Here is a 21,362-nt window from a genome sequence, read left to right as displayed (position 1 = left end):
TCCATTCCCGTTTCCCCCTGTCCATCCCCGCTTTTCCCTGTCCATTCCCGTTTCCCCCTGTCCATTCCCGCTTTCCCCTGTCCATCGCCGCTTTTCCCTGTCCCTCATCCCGCTTTCCCTTGTCCATTCCTGCTTTCCCCTGTCCATTCACGTTTCCCCCTGTCCATCCCCGCTTTCCCCTGTCCATTCCTGCTTTCCCCTGTCCATCCCCGCTTTTCCCTGTCCCTCATCCCATTTTCCCCTGCCCATCCCCGCTTTCCCCTGTCCATTCCCGTTTCCCCCTGTCCATTCACGTTTCCCCCTGTCCATCCCCGCTTTTCCCTGTCCCTCATCCCGTTTTCCCCGTGTCCATCCCCACTTTTCCCGGCTCTCTCTCCTCCTCCTCGCTGCCTCCCTGCAGGAGCCGCTCGCCCACGCAGCTCCAATTCCCCGTCTGGAGCGGGAAAAAAAACCTGGAGCGATGCCAATCCCACCATTCCCGGCTGGCTGCTCCCGGCGTGGAGGGACGGGGAGGGTGGGGGGAGCACATCCAAGGGAATTTTGGGATTTTTATCCGGGCTAGAGGGGGATTTGAGTACAGGAATTTGATTCCTGGTGTTTGGAGGGGGGGATTTTCCAGGATAAAAGGAAAATTTGGATGTGTTGGGATTTGGGATGAGGCCAGGAAATTTGAGATTTGGGGATGGGTTTTTAATATTCCAGGTGTTGCTGGCTCTGATGCCAATGCTGTGCCTGGAGTTTGGTGGGATCCTGAATCCCATGGCTCCAGGGGGAAAAGGCCACATTCCCAAATTCCTGGATCTTTGTCCCAGGAGGTGGCACAGCAGGGTGGGGTTTCCATGTCCTTGGGTCCTACGGGAATGGTTGAATCCAGGGAATTGGGAATTGGGGAGGATGCAAAAATCCCTTTCATTGGAAGCTGCAGCTCCAGACTGAGCTCCTGGAACTGTTTCATGCATAGATGGCTCTGAAAAAAACTTTCTGGAATTATTTTCCTTAACCTTTTTGAGAAAAGAGAAGGATTTCCAAGTGAACTTAAATGTGGGAGGCAGGAATTTTCCCTCCTCCCTTTCTTCCCTCTTTGCCTTAATGTCTTTGGATTAAATTCCTTCTTTTCCACACAGGGAACATTCCTTATTTTCCACACATGAAACATTCCTTGTTTTCCAAAGCAAATCCTTTTTTCAGGAGAGGCCACACAGAAAAGCAGGAAGGAGCTTCCCCATAAAATATTCACCAGCTCAGCTCCACTGGAGCCTCCAGAGGAATTTTGGGATCTGGGATAACTCTAATGGAGGCTGCTCCATTCTTCCTGCATTTCTGCCTCCTCCCAGCTCATCCTTTATTCATGTGCCCTTCCCATGACTTTTCGGGATGGCTCTTCCTGAAGGAGCTTTTGATCCTTCTGTTCCTGTGCCAGGAAGGGAAAACACCCCAGAAAAAAATAGGAGAAGGGAATTCCCTCCATGGAATTGGTTTGGATTGAAGGTGTTTTAAGGGAAAACGCTGCTGGAAAAAGGAATATTCATGGAATAGGTTTGGATTAATGGGGATTTATGGAGCATCCCATTCTAGCCCTGCCATGGACAGGGACACTGGAATTCTTTCATCCTAACATTTTATTGAGCACTGGAAAATATTTTTGTGGAAAAGAAGGAATTATTTTCCTCCCAGGATCTTCCAGAGCACAAAGGAGCCTCCTGGAAAAGTTTTCCCATTGCAGGAGGAACCTGGAAGGTCCTGCTCAGATCATTCCCAGGATAACTCATTTTTCCCTTTTCCATCTTTTTTTTTTTTATCCTAAAATGCCACTTTTATGGGATTGACTTTGGAATGGTCTGGCTGGGATGATCCTGAATCTCTCCTGGAATGGTTTGGATTGGGAAAGGATCTTAAAGCTCATCCCATTCCAACCCAAACACTTCCCATTATCCCAATCCTCATCCAGCTTTTCCTTGGGCACTTCCAGGGATCCAGGAGCAGCCACAGCTTCTCTGGGAATTCCATCCCAGCCAGGAATTCCTTCCCAAAATCCCATCCATCCCTATCCTCTGGATGTTGGAAGTTATTCCCTCTTTTCCTGTCATTCCATACCCTTGGGAATATTCCTGAAAATTCCATCCTTCCCACCGAGCTGAGGTGATTTTCCTGGCAAAACCAGCCTTAGGTGATTTTATACCACCTTTTTTTTTTTTTTTTTTTTTTTTTTTTTTGTGCCAGGAATTCTCCATCCTTGGAATGCACAGAGGGAAATCCAGGAGAGTGAGAACATCAGGAATCCAAACTGAGGGAAAACCTGAACAAAGCAAGCAGAGAGTGGGAGAGATTCCAGCAGGAGTGAGGTCAGCGGGAATCCTCGGCAGGAAAACCCGGCTGGTTCCCATGGAAACGCCCAGCCAGGATTTCACACTCTGCCAGTTTCAAGTCAGCATTCCATAAAAAAAAAAAAAAAGGGAAAAACCCAGGGAGGGAATCCTGAGGGAACCCCTCCAGTGATTTTATTTTTCCTTCATGGAATGCATGGATAAATAGGAATATTTAGGAGTAGAACATAATTTTATGCTCCCTGTTTAGACACTTCCAGGTGATTTTCCAAGATTTCAGAAGGTTTGGAATTATTTTGTTGTGGGATAATCAGTGGCATGATGAGCTCGTTGGAAATTAAAGGAATGTTATGGGATAAATGAAAAAAAAAAAAACAGGAAAAAGGGAATAGAAAGAGCTTAGAGGTCAAGAATCCATAAAAATCCTGATTTTCTCCTTGGGAAAAGATAGAATTCTGGATTTGGGAGGAAAAGGGAATTTTAAGGAGGATTTTCCATCGACAATGAGAGGTTGCCATGGGCAACTGGAATTTGGGAGGTTGGAATTTGGGAATTCCTGAATGGAGCAGGGATTCCCTTTCAGCAGCAAAGTTCATGGAAGGGGGAAAATCAGGGAATGCAGCTGGAAAATCCAATGAAAAAGAATAAAAAAGGTAAAATTCCCGAATTTGAGCCATTGTGGATCCTGAAGGGTTGGAATTGTGGGAGAAAAATGGGAAGGGGTTTTCTGGGATGAAGTGGGATGAGTGGGAATGGGAATTGACAAAAATATTCCAGAACTGATCCTCAAATAATTAAAATTCAAATAATTCGGATTTTTTGGGGATGGTTCCCAAACTCCAGTGGCAGGGCTGGGCTGGGAAAATTTGGGAATTCAAAAAGAAATCCATGGATTTAGCCATAAATCAGGAGTCATGATGAAAATGAATTGGAAATTTTGGGGTTTTTTTGGAATTACATTATCATGGAATTAGGGAATTCTGGGGATTCCATCCCAAGACCTTCCACAATTCCAGGTTGTTCCAAGCTCTGTCCAGCCTGATCTTGGACATTCCCAGGATTCAAATAAAATCCCAGCCACGGATTCTTTGGGAATGCTGGGATTTTAGGGAAGTTGTGCATTCCACTCTTGGAAAATGCAGTTCCTGAGGGAATTTGGGGTGGAGGCCAAGCTGGACATTGGGAAAAGGAGGAGAACAAAGCAGAGAAAAAGAAAATTCTCAAATTGTCCTTGGGATGTGGGATGGGAATGGAAAGAACCTCCCAGACCCAGAGGGAACTCATTCCCAACTTCCCCATTCCCACAGGAATCCCATTATCCCATTTTCCCTGGGCTGGAGTTCCCTCTGGGGAGGATTTGTTCTTATCCAGGCTTTTAGAGCCAAAGCCAAGCTTTACAAAGCTGAGCTTTTAGAGCCAAAGCCCAGCCTTAGAGACAAATTGGGCTTTCCAAAGCCAGGCTTTTAGAGGCAAATCCAGGCTTTCCAAAGCCAGGCTTTTAGAGACAAAGCCAAGCTTTACCAATCTAGGCTTTGAGAGCCTCCCATGAATATTTTAGGCCGGAACAGCACAGGGATGAGGCCAGTGAGAGCAGCAGGGCTGGGAGATTCTCCAGAGGGAATTTTCCAGAATCTTCCAGCTGGATTTGCTGGGATGAGCTCAAATCCTCTGGGGTGTCCTTCCCTCAGGGTCTGGAGCATCCAGGGAAAACTCTGGAATGGGAAATGTTTTGTCTCCTGGAGTTGGGGTCAGTGGTGATTTTGTTCCCATGTGGGCTGGAGGCTCCCAGTTTTCCTGGTTTTTTGTGGATTTGTGAGGGAATTCCTGGCTCTGCAGCCCCTCAGGAAGATCAGGATGTCCCTGGTGATCCCACAAATTATGAACCATACCACAAATCCAGTGTGATCCCAAACAGCTCCCAACTGGAACTAAAATATTCTCACTCCACTCCAGTGTGTCGTGCTGCTCATTCCTTCCTTCATCAAATCCTGGGATCATCAGATCCCAGGAAAGTTTGGGATGGAAAGGATTCTAAAGCTCATCCAATTCCATGGGAATTCCATGGGACATTTTTCCTCATCCCAAATTTCTCCAAGCCCCATCTAACTTTGGACACTTCCAGGGATGGAAATTCTCTGGAATATCCCTGCTTATCTCAAATCTTGGTATGCTGATCCCAAAAAAAGCTGCTCCAGAGGGAATCAGGATCAGGAAAAGGACTTTTAGGAGTTTTTTAATGGGATTTGTAGGGCAGGAAAACTCTGGGAATGTTTGGGAGTTGTTGTTGTTGGCCTGAGTGAGGTTGGATTTTGAGGAGGGAAAGTTTCCTCCTCTTCTCAAAATTCCCCTCTCTGGGTTTGGGATTGGGATCAGGCAGGAAGGAAATTGGGAAGACTTTTTTTTTTTTTTTTTTTTTTTTGGTGATTTAAAGGAAAAAATCCCAAATAAATCAATTTTTAGGGAGAGTTCAAGAAGGGAATGTGATAAAGATGGAGCAGAATCAATATCCAGGAATGATGGAGATTCCCAGCAAGATTTATCTAACCCTGCTGCTGCTCTGGGATGGGAAATCCCAAAATCCCCAAATTTCAGAGACATAAACCATGGAAATGCTGGAAAAACTGGGAGGGAAAAGGCTGGAAAAATTAATATTCCCTAAAAAGTCCACTTTTCCTTCTTTTATCCCACCTGAGGATAACAATTGGAGTATTTGGAAGCTGCCAGGGGAATAAAATCTGGGAATTCCAGACAATTCCAGAGCAGGATGGGCAGAACTGGAGAGGGAAATCTGGGAATGGGTGGATTAACATTTTACCCTCAGTATTTGGAATATTTAGGAATATTTGGGAATTTTCTCTCTGTGTCTCTATGAGACCACAGTAGGGAAAGGAAGGAACCAGAAATCCCAGGAAAAAGGGATGAGGAGAAGTCCCAGGAATACCAGTGGCCCTCAGAGCTGGGGCTGTGTCTCTTCATTTCTATCCCCCCAAAAAATAAAAATCTGGGATAATATGGCCAAGAATGGAGCTTCTGGAGCTCTCACCTCATTCTTTGGGATCACCAAATCATTTGGGCTCATTTGACCCCTCCTGCTCCCAGTTTTTAGAGGCCAGATAAGGTGCTCATCACAATTATCTGTGGAAAAAAATTATTTCCATGTTATCCCAAAAAATCATCATCCAGGCCAGGAGGCCAAAGGAATTTCCTGGATAACCACGAGAAATTAAATTATTTTGTTCCCCCCTGGCTCAAGGAGGTGAATTCCTCCCTGAACTCATCCCTGAGGATTATCAGGAATAAACTCTGACTTTTCCAAGGTTTTTCACCCGGCCCAAAGGTTCCCTGACCTCATTCTGGGCTGAAAATTCCAATCAGAGAAGTGCTGAGCTTCCCAAAAAATAATCATGATTGAGCTTCCCAAATAATAATCATAGTTTGGGAGTGGAATTGGAAGGTGCCGACCTGAATTTTAGCAATGCAAAGTTTGGATGAGGGAAGGAACTTTGGAGGGGATATTTAGGAAGTGCAGGTGGCTCAATTCTGGTTATTCCCAATATCCCAAATTTCCTTAAAAGTGGATTTTCTGGAAAATACCAGCATTGCCTTCAAATTTTCCTCTCCAGGTTTCCCTGTGTTTCATTAAATCCTTGGAATGATTTGGGATAAAGTTGATCCTATCCCAAATTCCAGGCTCTTGCAAATTCCATCCAACCTGGCCTTGAATTTTTCCGGGGATGGGGCATCCCAGTTTCTCTGGAAAACAGGGAATTAGAACCATTCCTGTCGTGGTTCTCCCACTGATGGGATAAATCCCATCAATCCCACTTTTCCCTCTTTATTTTCAGGGATAGGGTGCTACTAAGGGCTCTTGGAAGCAGAAAATTCCAGGGATTTGGATGAGTGGGATTCAGGAGCTGCTGCAGCACCCAAAGGAAATCCATGAGCTCATCCTCTGCTCCTGGAAGAGCAGAAGGAAATTTCCCTGAGGATCTGATCGTATCAGGGATTTTCCCCTAGTTGAAATGCAGCCCCAAATCCTTCCCGGTAGGATTTTCCCGTTTTTCCCTGGAAAAGAGGCGGCCAGCAGAGGGCACACAATCTATGGAGATGGGATCCTGCTCCAGCTCTTCCCGAACCCCTTTTCCAAGAGAATAAATGGAGGCAGGATGAGACATTCCCAAGGTTGGAGAGGGTCGGGGATGGGATCTGGGATCCACCAGAGCTGCCAAGAGTTTGGGGTGTGATTAAGAACCATAAATCCCTGGCTGCTCCTTCCCAGAGATTTGGATTTTGGGTCACTCAGAATTTCCAGGAGTTTGGGATGTGTTGAAGGGTCAGAAATCTCTGGATGCTTCTTCCCAGAGATTTAGGATCCCTCAGAACTTCCAGAGATTTGGATTTTAAGGATCATAAATCCCTGGCTGCTTTTTCCCACCATCTTGAATTCTTCAGAACTTCCAGGTGTTTGGGATGTGATTAAGGATCATCAATCCCTGGCCATAAATCCCAATAAAACCAGCAGAGCATTAAGGGAACCGAGAGGACCCATAAAAAATCATGGAAAGAACCAGATGTGACTCCCAGAGCAGGAGCAAATTCCAGCTGTTGTTCCCTGGCACCTTTGGAATGTGGTTTGTCCTTCCTGATCCATCCTCAGCCAGAACATTCCCTGCTCCATCCCAAACTTTAGCAGGGATGCAAATTCCCCTCCCTGATCTTGGATTTGACTTTGAGGCTGGAAGGGAAAAGCCAACAACAATTTCTGGGATGGAAAAGGGATCAGGAGGGTCCACAGATCCCAAATTCAATTATTCCTCCTGAAACATCCTGAATTTATCCATCCCAACATTTCCTGGATGTATCCATCTCTACATCCAGCGCTCCATCAGCATCCCAGAGAATTAATTTCAGGAATTAGCAGTAATTCCAGTGATTTTGTCCCCTCAGATTTGGGATTGGGAAGGGAAAGAAAAATCCCTGTGCAAAGGGATTGTGGAAATATGTGGAAATTCCACACTTTTCTCCCAGCTAATTAGGACAAATCCTAAATCCCAGAGAGAAGATGTGGCTGGGAATGGGCAGGGCTTTTCTGGATTTTCTCATTCCAGAACTCTCCAGCTCAGGGAATGACTTTCAGAGGTCAACAGGAGGTGGAGGAAAATGGGAATGGGGAGAAGGAGGGGCCAAGTGATGCCTTGACCCCATCCCAAAGGCTGGCAATAAAATTCCCACCTTTCCAGTGGGGTGTCAGGAGAGCAGGATGTTCCTGGGAGTGCTGAATCCAAACCTCAAACCCTTCCTCAAATCCAGCCCCAAATCCAGCCTCAAATCCATCCCCCAATCTATTCCCCAATCCATCTCCAAATCCATCCCAAACCTACCCTTGGAGCTGCCATGGTTATGGAAAGGAGCCCCCACTTTCCTGGCATGAGAATTTATTCCCTCCCATAATTCCTGAGGATCTCACAAGGAATTGGGAGGAACAGGGCAGATCCTGCTCTGTTTATTCCAGAGTTAACTCCATAGCGTTGGGATTAATTAATTGGTTGGAATGAAAGATTTTTTTTTTTCCACCCAGACACCTTCAACTATTCCAGGATGCTCCAAGCCCCGTCCTTGAACAATTCCAGGGATGTGGCTGGAGAAAGAATCCTCCTTGTCATTCTGGAATTCTCTTTCCTAGAGCCAGAAATCCCAAAATTTTGGGAAACAATGTGGCTGAAACTCCCACATGAGCTGGAAACCCTAAATCCTTCAGAATTCCCACAGACTCACCCCAGTTTTCATGGAAACATCGGCAGAGAGGGCAGGAAACAGAGGGAATTCGACCCAGGGAAGAAATTCAAGCAGGATTCAACTGGAAGTGGATCCTGGTGATTCCCTTGCCTTTGGATTTTCCCATGTTCCTCATCCCAATCCTTCATCCCATATCCGTCCTATCCCCGTGGCTTTCCCTCAAGCAGCCCCTGCAGACGGGTTGGAGCATCCCGAGGAATTTTTGGGAATATTTGGATTCCATCCTTGGATTCCATTCCTCTCTCTCCTGCTTGGCGCTTTTCCCTTCGTGTCCCACACTCAAATCACCACGCCCTGTTCATCCCGACCTGGGAACATCCCATAAATACCTTGGAATTGCCGCTGGATCCCAGCGCTTTCGGAGCCCCATTAGGCTCAGCTTTGAAAGCCGCCTGAGCTCTCTTCCCAATCAATTCCCAGTTACGAACCGGGAAGAACATCGGGAGCTGCATTTGCAAATGGAATGTGCTGCTGGATAATGAACTCCTTCAAACATTCCAGGGGACGGGATCCCATCCACTCCCGGATGGAAATTCCAACCCCGCACCCTGAGATCATTCACGGAATTCCAAGGAATTCCAAGGAATACAACTTCCCGAGTGGAGTTGAAGGGCTGGAGCCTGAGAGGACTTTCCCAGAGTTGTTTCTTGGGATCCTTGGGAGTTAAACCCTGGAGCAACTGAGCTGCGAGCTTGGAGCCGAGTTTAGCTATTAAACCGCTCCTAACTCCAACCTGGGCTCACACACACGGGATGGGGGAGCGCCGGGAGGGGGATGCCTCTTTTTTGGGGTCCATCCCCCCTTTTTGGGGGCGCATCCCCTCCTTTTTTAGGATACATCCCCTCATTTTTTGGGCTCCATCCCCCTTTTTAGGGGCGCATTCCCCGCTTTTTTTGGGATCCACCCCCCTTGGAGGTGCCGGAGCCGCGCATCCCTCGCAGGATATAGCGGTACCAAACCCGCACATCCCTCTCCAAATCCTCAGCGTCCGCCCAGGGATGCTCTGGGAGGGTTCGCACCTGGTTGTCCCCCACCCTTGGGCGCCCTCCCGTCCCGCAGCGCCGCGCGGAGCCCGAACAAAGGCGGGGGAGGGGGAGATGCGGGGCCCCCGCCCCGCCGGGGCTGCCCCGGCTCCTCCCGGCGCCCGCCCCCGCCGCCCCCGCTCTCCCCTCCCCTCGTTCTCCCTCCTCCCCCGGTAAATCCGAAGTTTCCTGTTGGGCACGGGCGAAGCTCGGCGGAGCTGCCTCCTCCTTGCTCCTTGGGATTTACCGTCGGGAGAGGCTCGGGAAAGGCCCCCGCCACTTCATCTTCCTCCACCTCCACCTTCTCCTCCTCCTCTCCCCAGCCTTCCTCCATCCTCCATCCCCGCGGGCGGGCGCCGCACGCCGAGCCCCAACCCCTCCCTCTTCCCCCCCCGCTGGATTTTGGGGGTGCCACCGTGCCTGGGCGGGGGGCTCGGCCACCCCCCGGAGCCGCGATTGTCGCCGGTCCCATGTGAGCTGCAAGGCACGGCTATGCCCCTGGGGACACCGCGCTCCGCCCAACTAAGGTAGGACACCCCCCAAGAAATCTACCACCCTCCAAAATCAAAAGCCGGGAGGCTCCTCCAGGGGGTCCCCGAAGGGTGGGGGACACCCCCAGCTCGCCGAGGGGGGCGGGAGCGGCCGCGCCCGGGCGGAGGCTCGACCTCCCCCCGCCCGCCTTTGTTGTGGCTGGAGCGCCGGGACCCGGCGGAGCATCCCCGGGAGCAGCGGGCGAGCAGCGGGCGAGCAGCGGGGAGGGGGCCCGGCCCTGACCCGCTGCCCTCGCCCCGCAGGTGCCGCTGGCCGCGACCATGAGCGCCGGCGAGAGCCGCGAGCCGCCGCGCCCGGCCGAGGTGCGGGTACCCATCACGGCGCTGCCGGCGCCGCGCCGCCCCGCCGAGCAGCCGCCCGAGGATGCCGGCAGCGGCTCCGGCTCCGGCTCCGGCTCGAGCAGCGGCTCCCCCGGCCGAGAGCCGCCCGCCGAGCTGGGCTCCGAGGAGGAGGAGCAGGTGCCTTACCCGGCGCTGGCACCCACCGCCTTCTTCTGCCTCAAGCAAACCACCCGCCCGCGCAGCTGGTGCCTCAGGCTGGTCTGTAATCCATATCCTTTCCCTCGCGACATCCCCCGGGACACCGCGACACCCCCCGGGACCCTCCCCGTGGCCGGAGCATCCCGGCGGAGCTGCGCGTCCCCGCTGCCGGCAGCGCCCGGGGATGCCACCGAGCCAGCGGCGCGTCCTCGGTGTGTCCCCAGCGCCGGCTCCCAGAGGGGGACACGGGGCATTTGTGGCAGCAGGGAGCGTGTCCCCAGTGTCCCCCAGTGTCCCCCGTGGTGGGGACACGCCAAGGTCCCGCAGCGGCTCCGCGCGAGTGTCCGGGACGGGCAGGACGGAGCCGCTCGGGGGGTGCGCAGCCGCGGCCCCCCCGAAATTCCCAGTGGGAACAAAAAAAAAAAAATATTCCTCAACTCCACTCGCGGCTCGCTGGGACGGGAATCATCGGAATTCCAAAGGCGACCTTGATTTTATTGGAATGCCGGGGGGGATCAGCCCCTCCGATGTTTATATAAGAGCCGCGAGTGCACGGGAGCTTTCCCGACGTGGAAAAATGGAGCTGGAGTTGCTTTGGGAAAGGCACATTCCCGAAAAGTCCCCTCCGCTTTTGTTCTGCTGCAACTTGCAGGGAAGGAAGGGAACAGTGAATCCCTTAAATCTCCGCCGTTCCCGGTGTCCTTTCCTGGCTTTAGGAATGTTAAATAATCATCCAGCAGCGTTTTCCTCTGGCTCGTGACATCCAGGAGATGGAATTTTCCCCGGAATGCTGGGTGCGAGCGAGAGTTGTCAGGCTGTGCCGGGAATCTTTGGGAAGTGAGCTTTTAGTACGGGCATTGTGTGGAGAATTCCTGCTTTTCCCTGCCCCCATCCCTGCCTGCCTCTCTCCCCGTTATTTATTAATTAACCCCATGATTTATTAATAAGCTGATTATTGATCTGCCTCAGCTCCCCACACAACCCCCTTGTTCTCCCCAGCACCCAGCCCAGCCGGAATTGCCCATTCCTCCCGGGAATGCTGCCTCGGGCTGGGAGTGTGGGAATAATCCGAGGGAAAATCCCACAGTTTTTATGGATTTGGGGCTCCTTTTGTTCTGCACAAAATGTTGGCCAACTTTAGTTCTGTAGTGATTCCTAAAAACGCTCAGGGATTTATTAAGGGTTGGATTTAGTCGGGAAAAGTCCCTTTCCCGATTTCTTTGCTCTGGAAAATGGAGCTCCTTGCCCCCAGCTGATTTTTTGGCTCTGCTCTTGTTGGGTGAAGTCTCTGCTTGTAGCAAAGCTGGGCTTAAATTCCTCTTCCTGAAGTGCTCCTTGCTGGTTAAATCAGGCCTAACATCACCTGGGTGCTCATTCCAGCATTCCTGAGAGCCTGGATGCTGGAAAAATGGGATGTGGGGCGACTGCAATTAGGATTTCCAGCCCTGAGGGGAAAATTCGGATGTGCGAGGGTGGAAAGGAGGGATTGATGCTTAAATATTCCATGGAATAAGAAAAATGGGATGGAGCTGGCTTTGGGAAGGGCACTGTGTTGTCACAGCCAGGATGGATTTATTCTCTAATCCAGGTGCTTGTGTTGGAAAACTTTGGGAATCTGTAGGAGGAAAAGTTTCCTTTGGATTTTGGGAGATCTCTGGGTTTCATTTTCCCAAAATCTCCTCTGGCAGGAGGAGAATTCCAAGGCAGGTTTTTTGGGAGAGGGTTCAGGTGTGCTCAGGCTGGACTTGGATTTTCCCATTGGGAATTCTCAGCAGAGCCTTTCCCAAACTCCCCATCTGACAAAACATCAGCTGGAAATGGGGATGGATTGTTAACAGCAGAGCAGGAATTCCATAAAATTCCCAGATTTCAGAGCTGATGTGCTGGGATGGCAGCACAGTGAAGCTGCTGAGGTGTCACGGAAGGATGAGCTCCTTGCTGGGATTTATTTCCTCTTTTCCCAGTCTCCATAATCAATCCTTCAATTAAATTTTCTGGGACGAGCTGATTGCAATTTTTGGAGTGTCCATAATCCAATTCTTTGATTAAGTTTTTCAGGTTGGGATTTTTGGATCCACCTCAGAGCAGGATCTGGGTCTGGGTGTGTTGGACCAGAGGCACCTGGAAACTGGGAGCTTGGGAAAAATTCCCTGGAGTGGGAACATTTGGGAAGCAGCTGGAAGAGGGGACTGGAGGAGGAGCACGGCTGGATCAGTGTGCTGAGGGCTGGATTTTCCCAAATCCCACAGAGGGAATTTCTGGTTGTGTGGGTTTGGATCCTCTTCCCACCCTTCCCGAAGCACAAATCTATAAACCAGAAAAAAGAGTGTTGGGTTTTCCTTAGGATTTATGGAAAGGAAGGATGGGACTGGGAATGCTCCCAAAATCCTTGGATCTTCCCAAGGTGCCCTCCTTGGATGAGGATTTTTTTGTTGTTTTTTCCAGGGAGGTTGTCCTTGCTCCCACTGGGATTTTTTTGGGTGGGAAGAGAGAAAGGTCTCCCTCTGTGCCCTCCAATTCCCAGATCCCTCTTTTCCCTGTGTTTGCTGGTTTGGGAATTCTCCTCCAGTGAAATTCCAGCTGCAGGAATTTCCAGCAGCTCCTTGGGAAAATCCAGGAATTAATCTGCCTTTGGATGAGGCACTCAAAATTCCAATTGTGCTTGCATCCCATAAATCCCATGGGAATCTCCCTTTCCAGCCCAGGTTTTCCAAGAGCTGCCAGCCACTCCAGATATCTGTGGGAATCTGAGCTATCCCAGATCCCCCCCTCTCCCTGCATTTGCTGGTTTGGGAATTCTCCTCCTGTAAAATTCCAGCTCCAATTTCCAGCAGCTCCAATCCCTTGGGCTACTCCCAGAATGGAACTGCCTTTGGATAAGGCAACCAAATTTCCAATAAATCCCGTGGGAATCACCCTTTCCAACCCAGATTTTCCAAGAACCTCCCAGATATTTTCAGGAATCGGAGCTATCCCAGCCCTGTGGCCCAGAGCAGGTGGGAATCTTCCCAAAAAACGTGATTTGTGTGGAGCTTAAGCAGGAAGGGGTCACTGGGAGGCTTTGGGGTGGCTAAAAAAAGCTGGAGCCGGGTTCTGGAGGGGACAGGTGGGGCAGGATCAGCTTACAGAGGCGGGAGCATTCCCGGGAAACATTCCCAGCCAGAGGCATCAGCGGGAAAACGGGGATGGGGCAGGTGGAGGAGCTGAAGCTCGGGGCTTGAATGGCTCCACTGCCCTCAGGAGTGCTCAGAACAACCTGGAAAAATGATCCTGGAAAAGATCCCACTCTGCTTCCAGAGGTTTGTGTTGCTAACATATTCCAGGTGGGAATTCTTGAGGAAAAGCGCTGATTTTGGGGGGTGGGAGCGCTAATTAGGAGGGTGTTAATTCAATTAAGCCAAGCAGGGACACTCTGGTGTCACTTTTGCTGTGCAGTGGCATTCCCTGGATTTATTCCTGGATTTTCTGAGTGCAGGAATCTCTTCCTGAGCTCCAGGGTCACCTCCAATCCCAATTCCCACCTCAAAATCACAGATCACGGCAACAAAAAACCCAAATGTCATTTCTGGGACACAAGCCCTGATCCAAATGGGATTTTCCCTCAAACCCAGCTGGATTTTCCTTCTGTTTCCCTTCTGTGCTTTGAATTTCCCATTTTTTTTTTAAACCACATAAAATTGGGAGCAAACTTCCTTATCTTCCTTCAGATTGGATCTCCTACATCTGTTTATTCCTGGAGGGTTGTGGGTAGCATTTTGTGTTGTTCCCTTTGGAATTTGGGATTTGCCACCCCTCAGGGTCATTCCCTAACTTTTCCTGAGTGGATTCATGGAAACCTGGGGTTTCCTCGAATATTTGGGATTAGCAAGGAAGGAGTGAATCCCTGGATTTCCTTGGGAGGGGTTGGAAACATCTCCTGGATTTTTGGGTCATGGATGGGCTCTGATGTGGAGGAAAGCTTGGAATCCATCCCAGGATATCTACTGGAAAATTGGGAAAATGAGATGGAGAGATGAGAGCACAGAACTGGGAATCTGCTCCCAAGCCTGGCTTTGCTAGGATCCCTTATCCTAACCCATGTTTTATTGACAGTGGATTCTGGAGTTATCCATCCCTGCATCCCCAAATCCAGAGTTTTTCCTGGAAAATAGGAATTCAATGATTCCAGGGTGGTTTTGGGGCTGCTTTTCCTCTTCTCCTGATTTCTCCTGGGTTTAATTCCCTCCAGTGCATCCCATTGGATTTTCCTGAGGATTCCTCATAATCTCTGGGAAATATCCTCAATTTATTCCCTATTCCAGACTAATTTCTGATCAGTCTAATTCCCATTTTCTATGGATACATGGATCCATGGAAATCCCAGACTCCACTTGGCTTTTCCAGTTGCCTCCCCTCAAATTTTCTAGGAATCAACACATCCCGTTTCAGTTTGGAGTTTGGTTTGGAATTTTGGGATGTGAGTCCAGGTGTGTTTTCCAGCATTCCAGGATGACTAATTCCTTGGAAATGTGGACCAGTGTGTCCCAGGAGTTGAACTGGGAATGCAGCAGATCTGAGGCTCCATCTCATCCCTAGGGATGGATTCGGGGCCGTGGGATCCCAAATTTTCCATGGCTATTTCCTGAGTGACCATCCAGCTTCTCTGGGATGTTTTGCTGGTTTTAGGGAATTTTTAATGGAAAAATGGGATTAGATTGATTTAAAGTCACCTTTCCCTTTGCTTTGTGTTTGGAGGCTGGACCTGATCTCTTGGAATCCGACTCCTGACTTTTCCAAGCTCCAGGTGGGATAAATACATTGGAACAACTGGGATGGCTTATTGTTTGCAGTGGATGAACTGGGATTCCTGGGATTTTCTCCTTGTTTTTGCATGGATTTGGGATTTGTTTCCCAATCCCTGCTGCTGCCAAGAATTCCTGCTGCCCACTCAGAGTTTTCCTTGGATTTCTCCTATTTCCCAGTCTGGAATCTCCTTGTGCTGCTGGAAATTCAGGAGGAATCCCAGGGATGCCCATCCAAAGCCATCCAGGTGTGTTTTCCTCTAATACCTCAGAATTCCAACACCTGGAATTCCATTCCAAGGCTGGAATTCCTCACGTGAGGAATATTTTCTGAATATTTACACAGATGTTGGAAACTCGGATTTTGCTCTTAATTCTTAAGGCAGCAGCTGCTGCTTGGGGCAAATCCCTAAATCCCCAATCCCTAAATCTTTGGGATTTTAAGGAAAAGACACTTCAGAGGGAATATTTCACTCCCTGGGATAGGAGGGAAGTTTCTCCAGGGTTATTCCATGATCCCACCCAGGAGTTAACTCCAGAACTTCCAATCCTTTTCCTGAAGCAAGTAAAGAGAAAAAGAGGGTGGTGAGCTCCAGGGCTCTTCCTGACCTTCCTGAAAATCTGGGAATGGTCACTCTGCAGTGGTCTGGAAAACTCTGACAAAAAGCAGCTGGAAAAGACAATTTTCCCTCTTTTATTCCTGGATAAAAATCCGGTCTGGTCTCGGCAGCAGGAGCAGGGATTTGGCAGCGGATGAAACGCTCAGCTCTGGGATCTCATTTTCCCTCTTTCCACGGACAGATGGGAATTGTGTGAGCTGACAATGCTCCCAGTATTGGGCTGTTTTTCCCTGGAATTCCAGAGCAGTGGGATGGCTCTGTGTGTGTGCAGGGATTCCAGCAGGGTCACTGCTCCCAGTCCCTTCCCTCCATCCTGGCAGGGAGGATTTGCCCGGATATGAAAAATCCTGAGAGATTTTGCTGGAAACAGAAGTTGCAGCGTGGATTTTTGGGATATCAGCCCCGTTCCCGAGGGATGGAGGATGTTGGATGGATGTGACAAGCAGGGATGTTTTGGGAGGAGCATCCCATGGGATTCGTGTGCAGCTTGTTGTACCCAAGCTCTTTGATCCTCTGTTTGTTTGGATTTTCCTGCTGTCCCAGGAATTCCTGGGAGATTTGGGATGAGAACACAGATGCATTTGTGGATTTCTGCTCCTGTCTCTGAGGATATGGAGAGAAGGAGGAACTGACACCTCCTTTATTGGGAATGACAGGGAGGGAAGGATGGGAGACAAAGAAAAATGTGGGATTTGGTGCCACAAATGGGAATTCTTTGGGATTGGGCTCATTCCAAGGGTTACCAGCTCAGGTGGGATGGGGCTGTTAAATCCTGACCTGCTGGGGATCCCAAATCTGTCTCCAGCTTCCCTTGGGACAAAGCTGAGGGAAAACAAAGCAGGATCATCCCTCCTGCTGGGGTCACCTCAGACCTGATTTAAGCCAGGCTTAACCTTGTGTTTCCCAAGACTTGGGAACAAGGAGTTGGGAATTGGGGAAACTGAGGAATCGGGGAGAGTCAGGGAATAGGAAGAGTTGGGAATTAAGGAGACACAGGAACAGGGGGGTTCAGGAATCAGGGAAACTCAGGAATCAGGGAGTCAGGAACAGGGAGGTTCAGGAATCAGAGAGTTGGGAATCAAGGAGGTTTTGGAATGAGGGAGTTGGGAACAGGGAGACTGAGGAATCAGGGAAGTCCAGGAATCAGGGAGTCAGGAACAGGGAGTTCAAGAATCAGAGAGATTTGGGAATCAGGGAAACATCAAGGAGCTCTCTTGGCCCGGCAGCATATCCTGATCCCAGCTCCTGCTGGATGTTCTCCAGGATTTCTGCACCTTCCCATGGCTCCTGGAGTGATCCAGTGCCAACAATTCCTGCTGCCCCAGACATCCCTGGGATTCTGTCTGCCTGGGAATGCTGGACCAGAATCCCTAAAGAGGCTCCAGGGCCGGGGCTGCCAAGAGGGATGAGCTTGATCTGGCTGCGCATCCAGTGGAGTTGGTTCCTCTGGAATGCTGGGATGTGCTGCCCTTTCCAGAGGGATGGGAAGCCAAGAGCTTTTCCCAAAACTCTGGGTTTTTTTACCAGGAGCCTGTTCTGAGCCCCTTTAGTCTGGATATTGGGAAAAACTTGGATGTGGAATTATCTGGGATGGTCTCAATGCTTGGATTTGCATCCTGTCAGATCCATGAATTTCCAGAGGACTGGAAAAGTTTGGGATAATGGCAGGAATGTTGGAATTGCTCTATCCCAGTTCCCAAACTGGTGACCCAGGCTGGAGCCAGCAGCTCCTCCCAGCCTTTGGAATACAGATCCTGGAATATTCCCCTTAACTGCCACTATTAGACCCAAATCCTTTGGATCTGATCCAGACATCCCAGATTTTCTAGCAATGCTTTTTGAGATCAGTTCTTGGGATCTCAGCATTTTCTACCTTCCTTTCTGGTGTCCTGGAGCATCCCTTTTATCCCAAAACATTTCTGGATTCCCAGAAAATCCTTTTTATCCCAAAGCATTCCCAGTGTCCCAGACCATGCTCGGAGAGAAATCCCAATTGTTATAAAACTGCTCTGGAACACTTCATATTCCAAGCACAGCCTAATTCCTTGAATTCTGTAGGAAAAATCCTAGGAGTGGGGCTGGGCTTAGCTCTGGTTTAGGAGACCAGGAATTTGGGACAGGTTTTGGAATTCCAGAGGTTTAATTTGGAAGGAAAACCTGTGGGATAGAAGGAAAAGGAAGTGAGGAAAAGGTTCTTTTCCAGCTGAGCCCTGCACAAATTCCATGGATTGAATCTTGTCTGGAATTTTGGGGATTGAAAGAGGCATGAAAGTGTGGAAGGAACAGAATTTCAAGTAATTTTGTGATTTGGGGATCAAGCCTTGCTGTCTCTTCAATTCCAATTGGGAACAAGAAGTGATGATGGAGAAAAGTTCAACTGGGCTGGAAAAACGGGAATATTTTAATATTCCCTGTGCTGCCTGATACTAGAGTCTGGAATTTCTAAGGAATTTCCCTTTAGCATCTCCCAACAGAATTCCATTCCCTCATTCCCAGGAATTTTGCTGTTTGATCAACGAATTTTCCACTTTTTTTTTTTCTCAAAATCCATTTCCTTCCCTGTTTTTCCCAGGTCAGATTCCCACCATTCCTCTCCCAGCTGAACAGGACAGCCAGATTTCCTGGAAAAACTCCAGCCAGTGGATTTTCCAGGAGGGCTTTGTGTTTCCTGGGAATGCCAGGAGGGGAATTCCAAACCAGAATTAGGATCTCATCCTCCTTCATCTCCCTTTTCCCATCTTTTCCAAATCCTGCTCCTCTTGGAACACCTTTCTCAACCCATTTTTTTTTTTTCTTCTTTTTTAGGATGAGGGAATTCCCAGTTTCAATCCAGGGAGAAAAAATTTATTCAAGGATTGGGACTTGGCAGGACATGAGGGGATGGGGGAGGAGGGGGAAAAAAACCACGGAATTTTTTTGCTTTTCCTCAGTTTTCATGCAAAAATCTCTTTTTCCCTTTGGGAGCAGCTCTCAGGCCACAAAAAAAAAAAAAAAAAGGTGGGGGGGGGGAATTATCCCTAAAATCCTCATTTTATTTAAACTCCCAGTTGGCAAAGGCAATTTGGGGACACGAGTGGGAATTTTGTTGCTGTTCCTTCATCCCTGCACATTCCCTGTGAAATTCCCAAAGGCTTTTCCACCCCACGCCCAGGAAAAGTTGCTTTGGGTTTGGGGTTTTTTTTTGGGATGGGGGGAAGGAAAGGAGGAATTAATGAGCTTGGAGCCGTTGCCATGGCAACCTGTTGCTAATGGATCTCTGGGGTTTCCTCTCCACCTCCAGCCGCGTTTCCTGGGAATATCATTCCCATGGCAACGGATGGCACTGATCCCTCCCGGGCCACCGCCTTGCAAGGGCACAAAAAGCTCCTTTCTCCATCACCCCGGGAATTTTTAGTGGGAAAACAATCCCTGCTACTCCAGAGAGTTTTTTAGGTTTTTTTTTTTTCTTTTGAATGCTTGCAGTAAAAATTCCTAACTTGATCCTGTCTTTTTTTTTTTTTTTTGGGGGGGGGAGTTTTTGATCCCAAATCCAGCTCTCACCTCCTGTCTGCAGTTTGCTGCCTCATCTTTCTTGCCCTCCTCTTGGCCTTGAAAGTTTGGGAGAAAATCCCAGGAAAAGTGGGAATTTTGTGATGTGGGATACTGAGGTTAGAAGGGAATCCCCTTCACCTTGGAATTCGGGAGAAAAGTCCAGGAAAAGTGGGAATTTTGTGGCTTGAGATAATGAGGCACGAGCAGATCCCCTTTGAATTTTGGAAGAAAAGCCTAGGAAAAAGTAGGAAATTTGTGACAGGATAATGAGGCATGAGGGGATTATTGGTCTCCTTGACCTTGGAATTTTGGGAGAAAATCCCAGGAAAAGTGGGAATTTTGTGGCAGCATGATGAGGCACGGGGGGAACTGCTCAGAATTGCTCATTCCTTTGAAAAATTCCCCTTCTCTTTCCTGCCTCGCAATGACAAAGATTCCATCAAATTCCTGCCCCCAAACCTGAGTTCTTCCCTCTTCCCAATCCGAATGGATTTGGATCCAAATGGGTTTCTTTGGATGAGCAGCACTCTGAGGAGCTGCTTTTCCAAGGAAAGTTGGGTCTGTTTCTCTTTCAATCCAGGGAAGGTCACTCAGAGTCACCATCCAAAGTTTTCCTGTCCCGTGGCCATCTCTAGATTCCTTGTTTTCCAAAGGTTTCTCCCAATGGATGGCTTTGCTAGGGAGCCTGGAATGTTTGGATTTTAATTTGGATTGCTTATTTCAGAGGTCCTGGAATTCAAACACTTTTCCAGCCTTTCCAGAACCTTTCCGGAGGCTCCAGCTCCACCCTGAATCCCAAAAGGATCAGCACTATTCCAACAGCAGGAGGATTTTTAGGGATTTCCAACCCAGTCCAATGCTTCTTGATCTTCCTTTTCCCAAAATTATTCCTGGAACCTCCCTCCCAGCCAGTGTGGTCTTGCCGTTTTCCGTGTCCATTCCATGCCGGATTACCTGGAGAGGAAAGGTTGGATTTGAGGGAGATTTATGGATTCTGGCAGCTTTTCCAAGGATGTTCCAGCATCCTTGACCTTGGAGGAGAAGCTGGGCAGCACTGCTGGTTCCCACTTGGCTCCTTGGCATGAATTCCCAGCCTGTCAATCCCGAAAATGCTGATGTTGGGATTTTAGCGGAGCGTTAAAAATCCGGGATAATTACCTTGGAATTAGATCATTCCACGGAAGACGTTCACAGCTGCTCCTTCCTAATCCAAGGAGCTGATTTAGGCTTTATTCCCTATTTCCTCTCAGATTGTTTAAAGGGAAAATAAATTGGCTCCATTAAAAAAAAAAAAAAAAATAGATGGAATTCTTGCTTTTCCAGCAAATCTAGGCCGTGATGAAATCCTTCCATGATAAAAAAAAATCATTCCAATTATTGGAGAAGGAATTTTTTCCAACCGAAGCTTAAGCGGTCACCCTTGGCTAAATTCCACCTTTTATCAATTTAATTGGAAAACATTCATTCCATGAAATAATCTGGGAATGCTGGGAAGGAATCGCCAGTTGCCAGGACAACCCTTTTCTCCCTGGCTCCCTTTTTAATCCTTATTTTTCCTCCCCCCATTCTTTCTCCAATGTCACTTTGGATCATATCATCCTGACAGGAAATTTCATTATTTGGGAATTCAGGTGGCCTGGATTGAAAGGCAGAGGGATTTTTTGGGAAGATAATGGAATTTAGGGAGCTCTTCTTGTATCTGTGCCTGTCCTCCACGGAAGGTCACAAGGAGAAGTGGGAATGAGAGGGAAAGCTGGAAAATCAGGGGAAGCAAACAAGAGGCTTCTCTTCCCTTATTCCAACACCTCATTCCAACAGATTCCAGCTGGGAATGTCCTTGAATCCAAGTTGGATTTGTGACATTGGAAAGGATGTGAGCTCCATTAGCTCCTTGGGATTCTGGGATCCATGACCTCCTCCTCAGAAAAATTCCAGTGGCAGAATGAGGGTGGCTCAAAATCTGCTGGATCTGGGATTTTTCTGGAAAACCACTTCTTTCTTTCCCATCCTTTCTCCTCCCCACTGAAATAATTGGGATTTCAGGTAGGGATCGAATTTTAGTTCATGAAAGAAGGAAATAATTCCAGAGGAAGTTGTGGACATAGGGCTGGATGTCACCTCAGAGGGAAGAGTTGGTGGCAGGTCTGTCCACATGCCGTAGGAATGGATTGGACATTGGAAAAAGGAAGCCTGACAAAATCCTGATAAAGATCCAAAGCCTTCAGTGCAGCCTGGAGCAAGCCAAATCCCAGAAATC

The 21,362-nt window shown here is 48.8% G+C and overlaps 1 protein-coding gene across 1 annotated transcript; it reads left to right on the top strand.

The window, feature by feature from the left end:
* Nucleotides 1-9,334: 9,334 nt before the first annotated feature.
* Nucleotides 9,335-10,665, top strand: LOC306809404 (uncharacterized protein; the record flags this gene model as incomplete). Its single annotated transcript, XM_079320892.1, has 2 exons — nt 9,335-9,669; nt 9,937-10,665. The coding sequence occupies exon 2, from the start codon at nt 9,955-9,957 to the stop codon at nt 10,663-10,665; it is 711 nt and encodes a 236-aa protein (XP_079177018.1). The 5' UTR covers nt 9,335-9,669; nt 9,937-9,954.
* Nucleotides 10,666-21,362: the final 10,697 nt, after the last annotated feature.

This window comes from Erithacus rubecula (assembly GCF_903797595.1).
Source record: "Erithacus rubecula genome assembly, chromosome: 17".
Classification (NCBI taxonomy): Eukaryota; Metazoa; Chordata; class Aves; order Passeriformes; family Muscicapidae; genus Erithacus; species Erithacus rubecula.
Note: the sequence above shows the minus strand (reverse complement) of the source record. Positions and strands in the feature narration are given on the sequence as shown.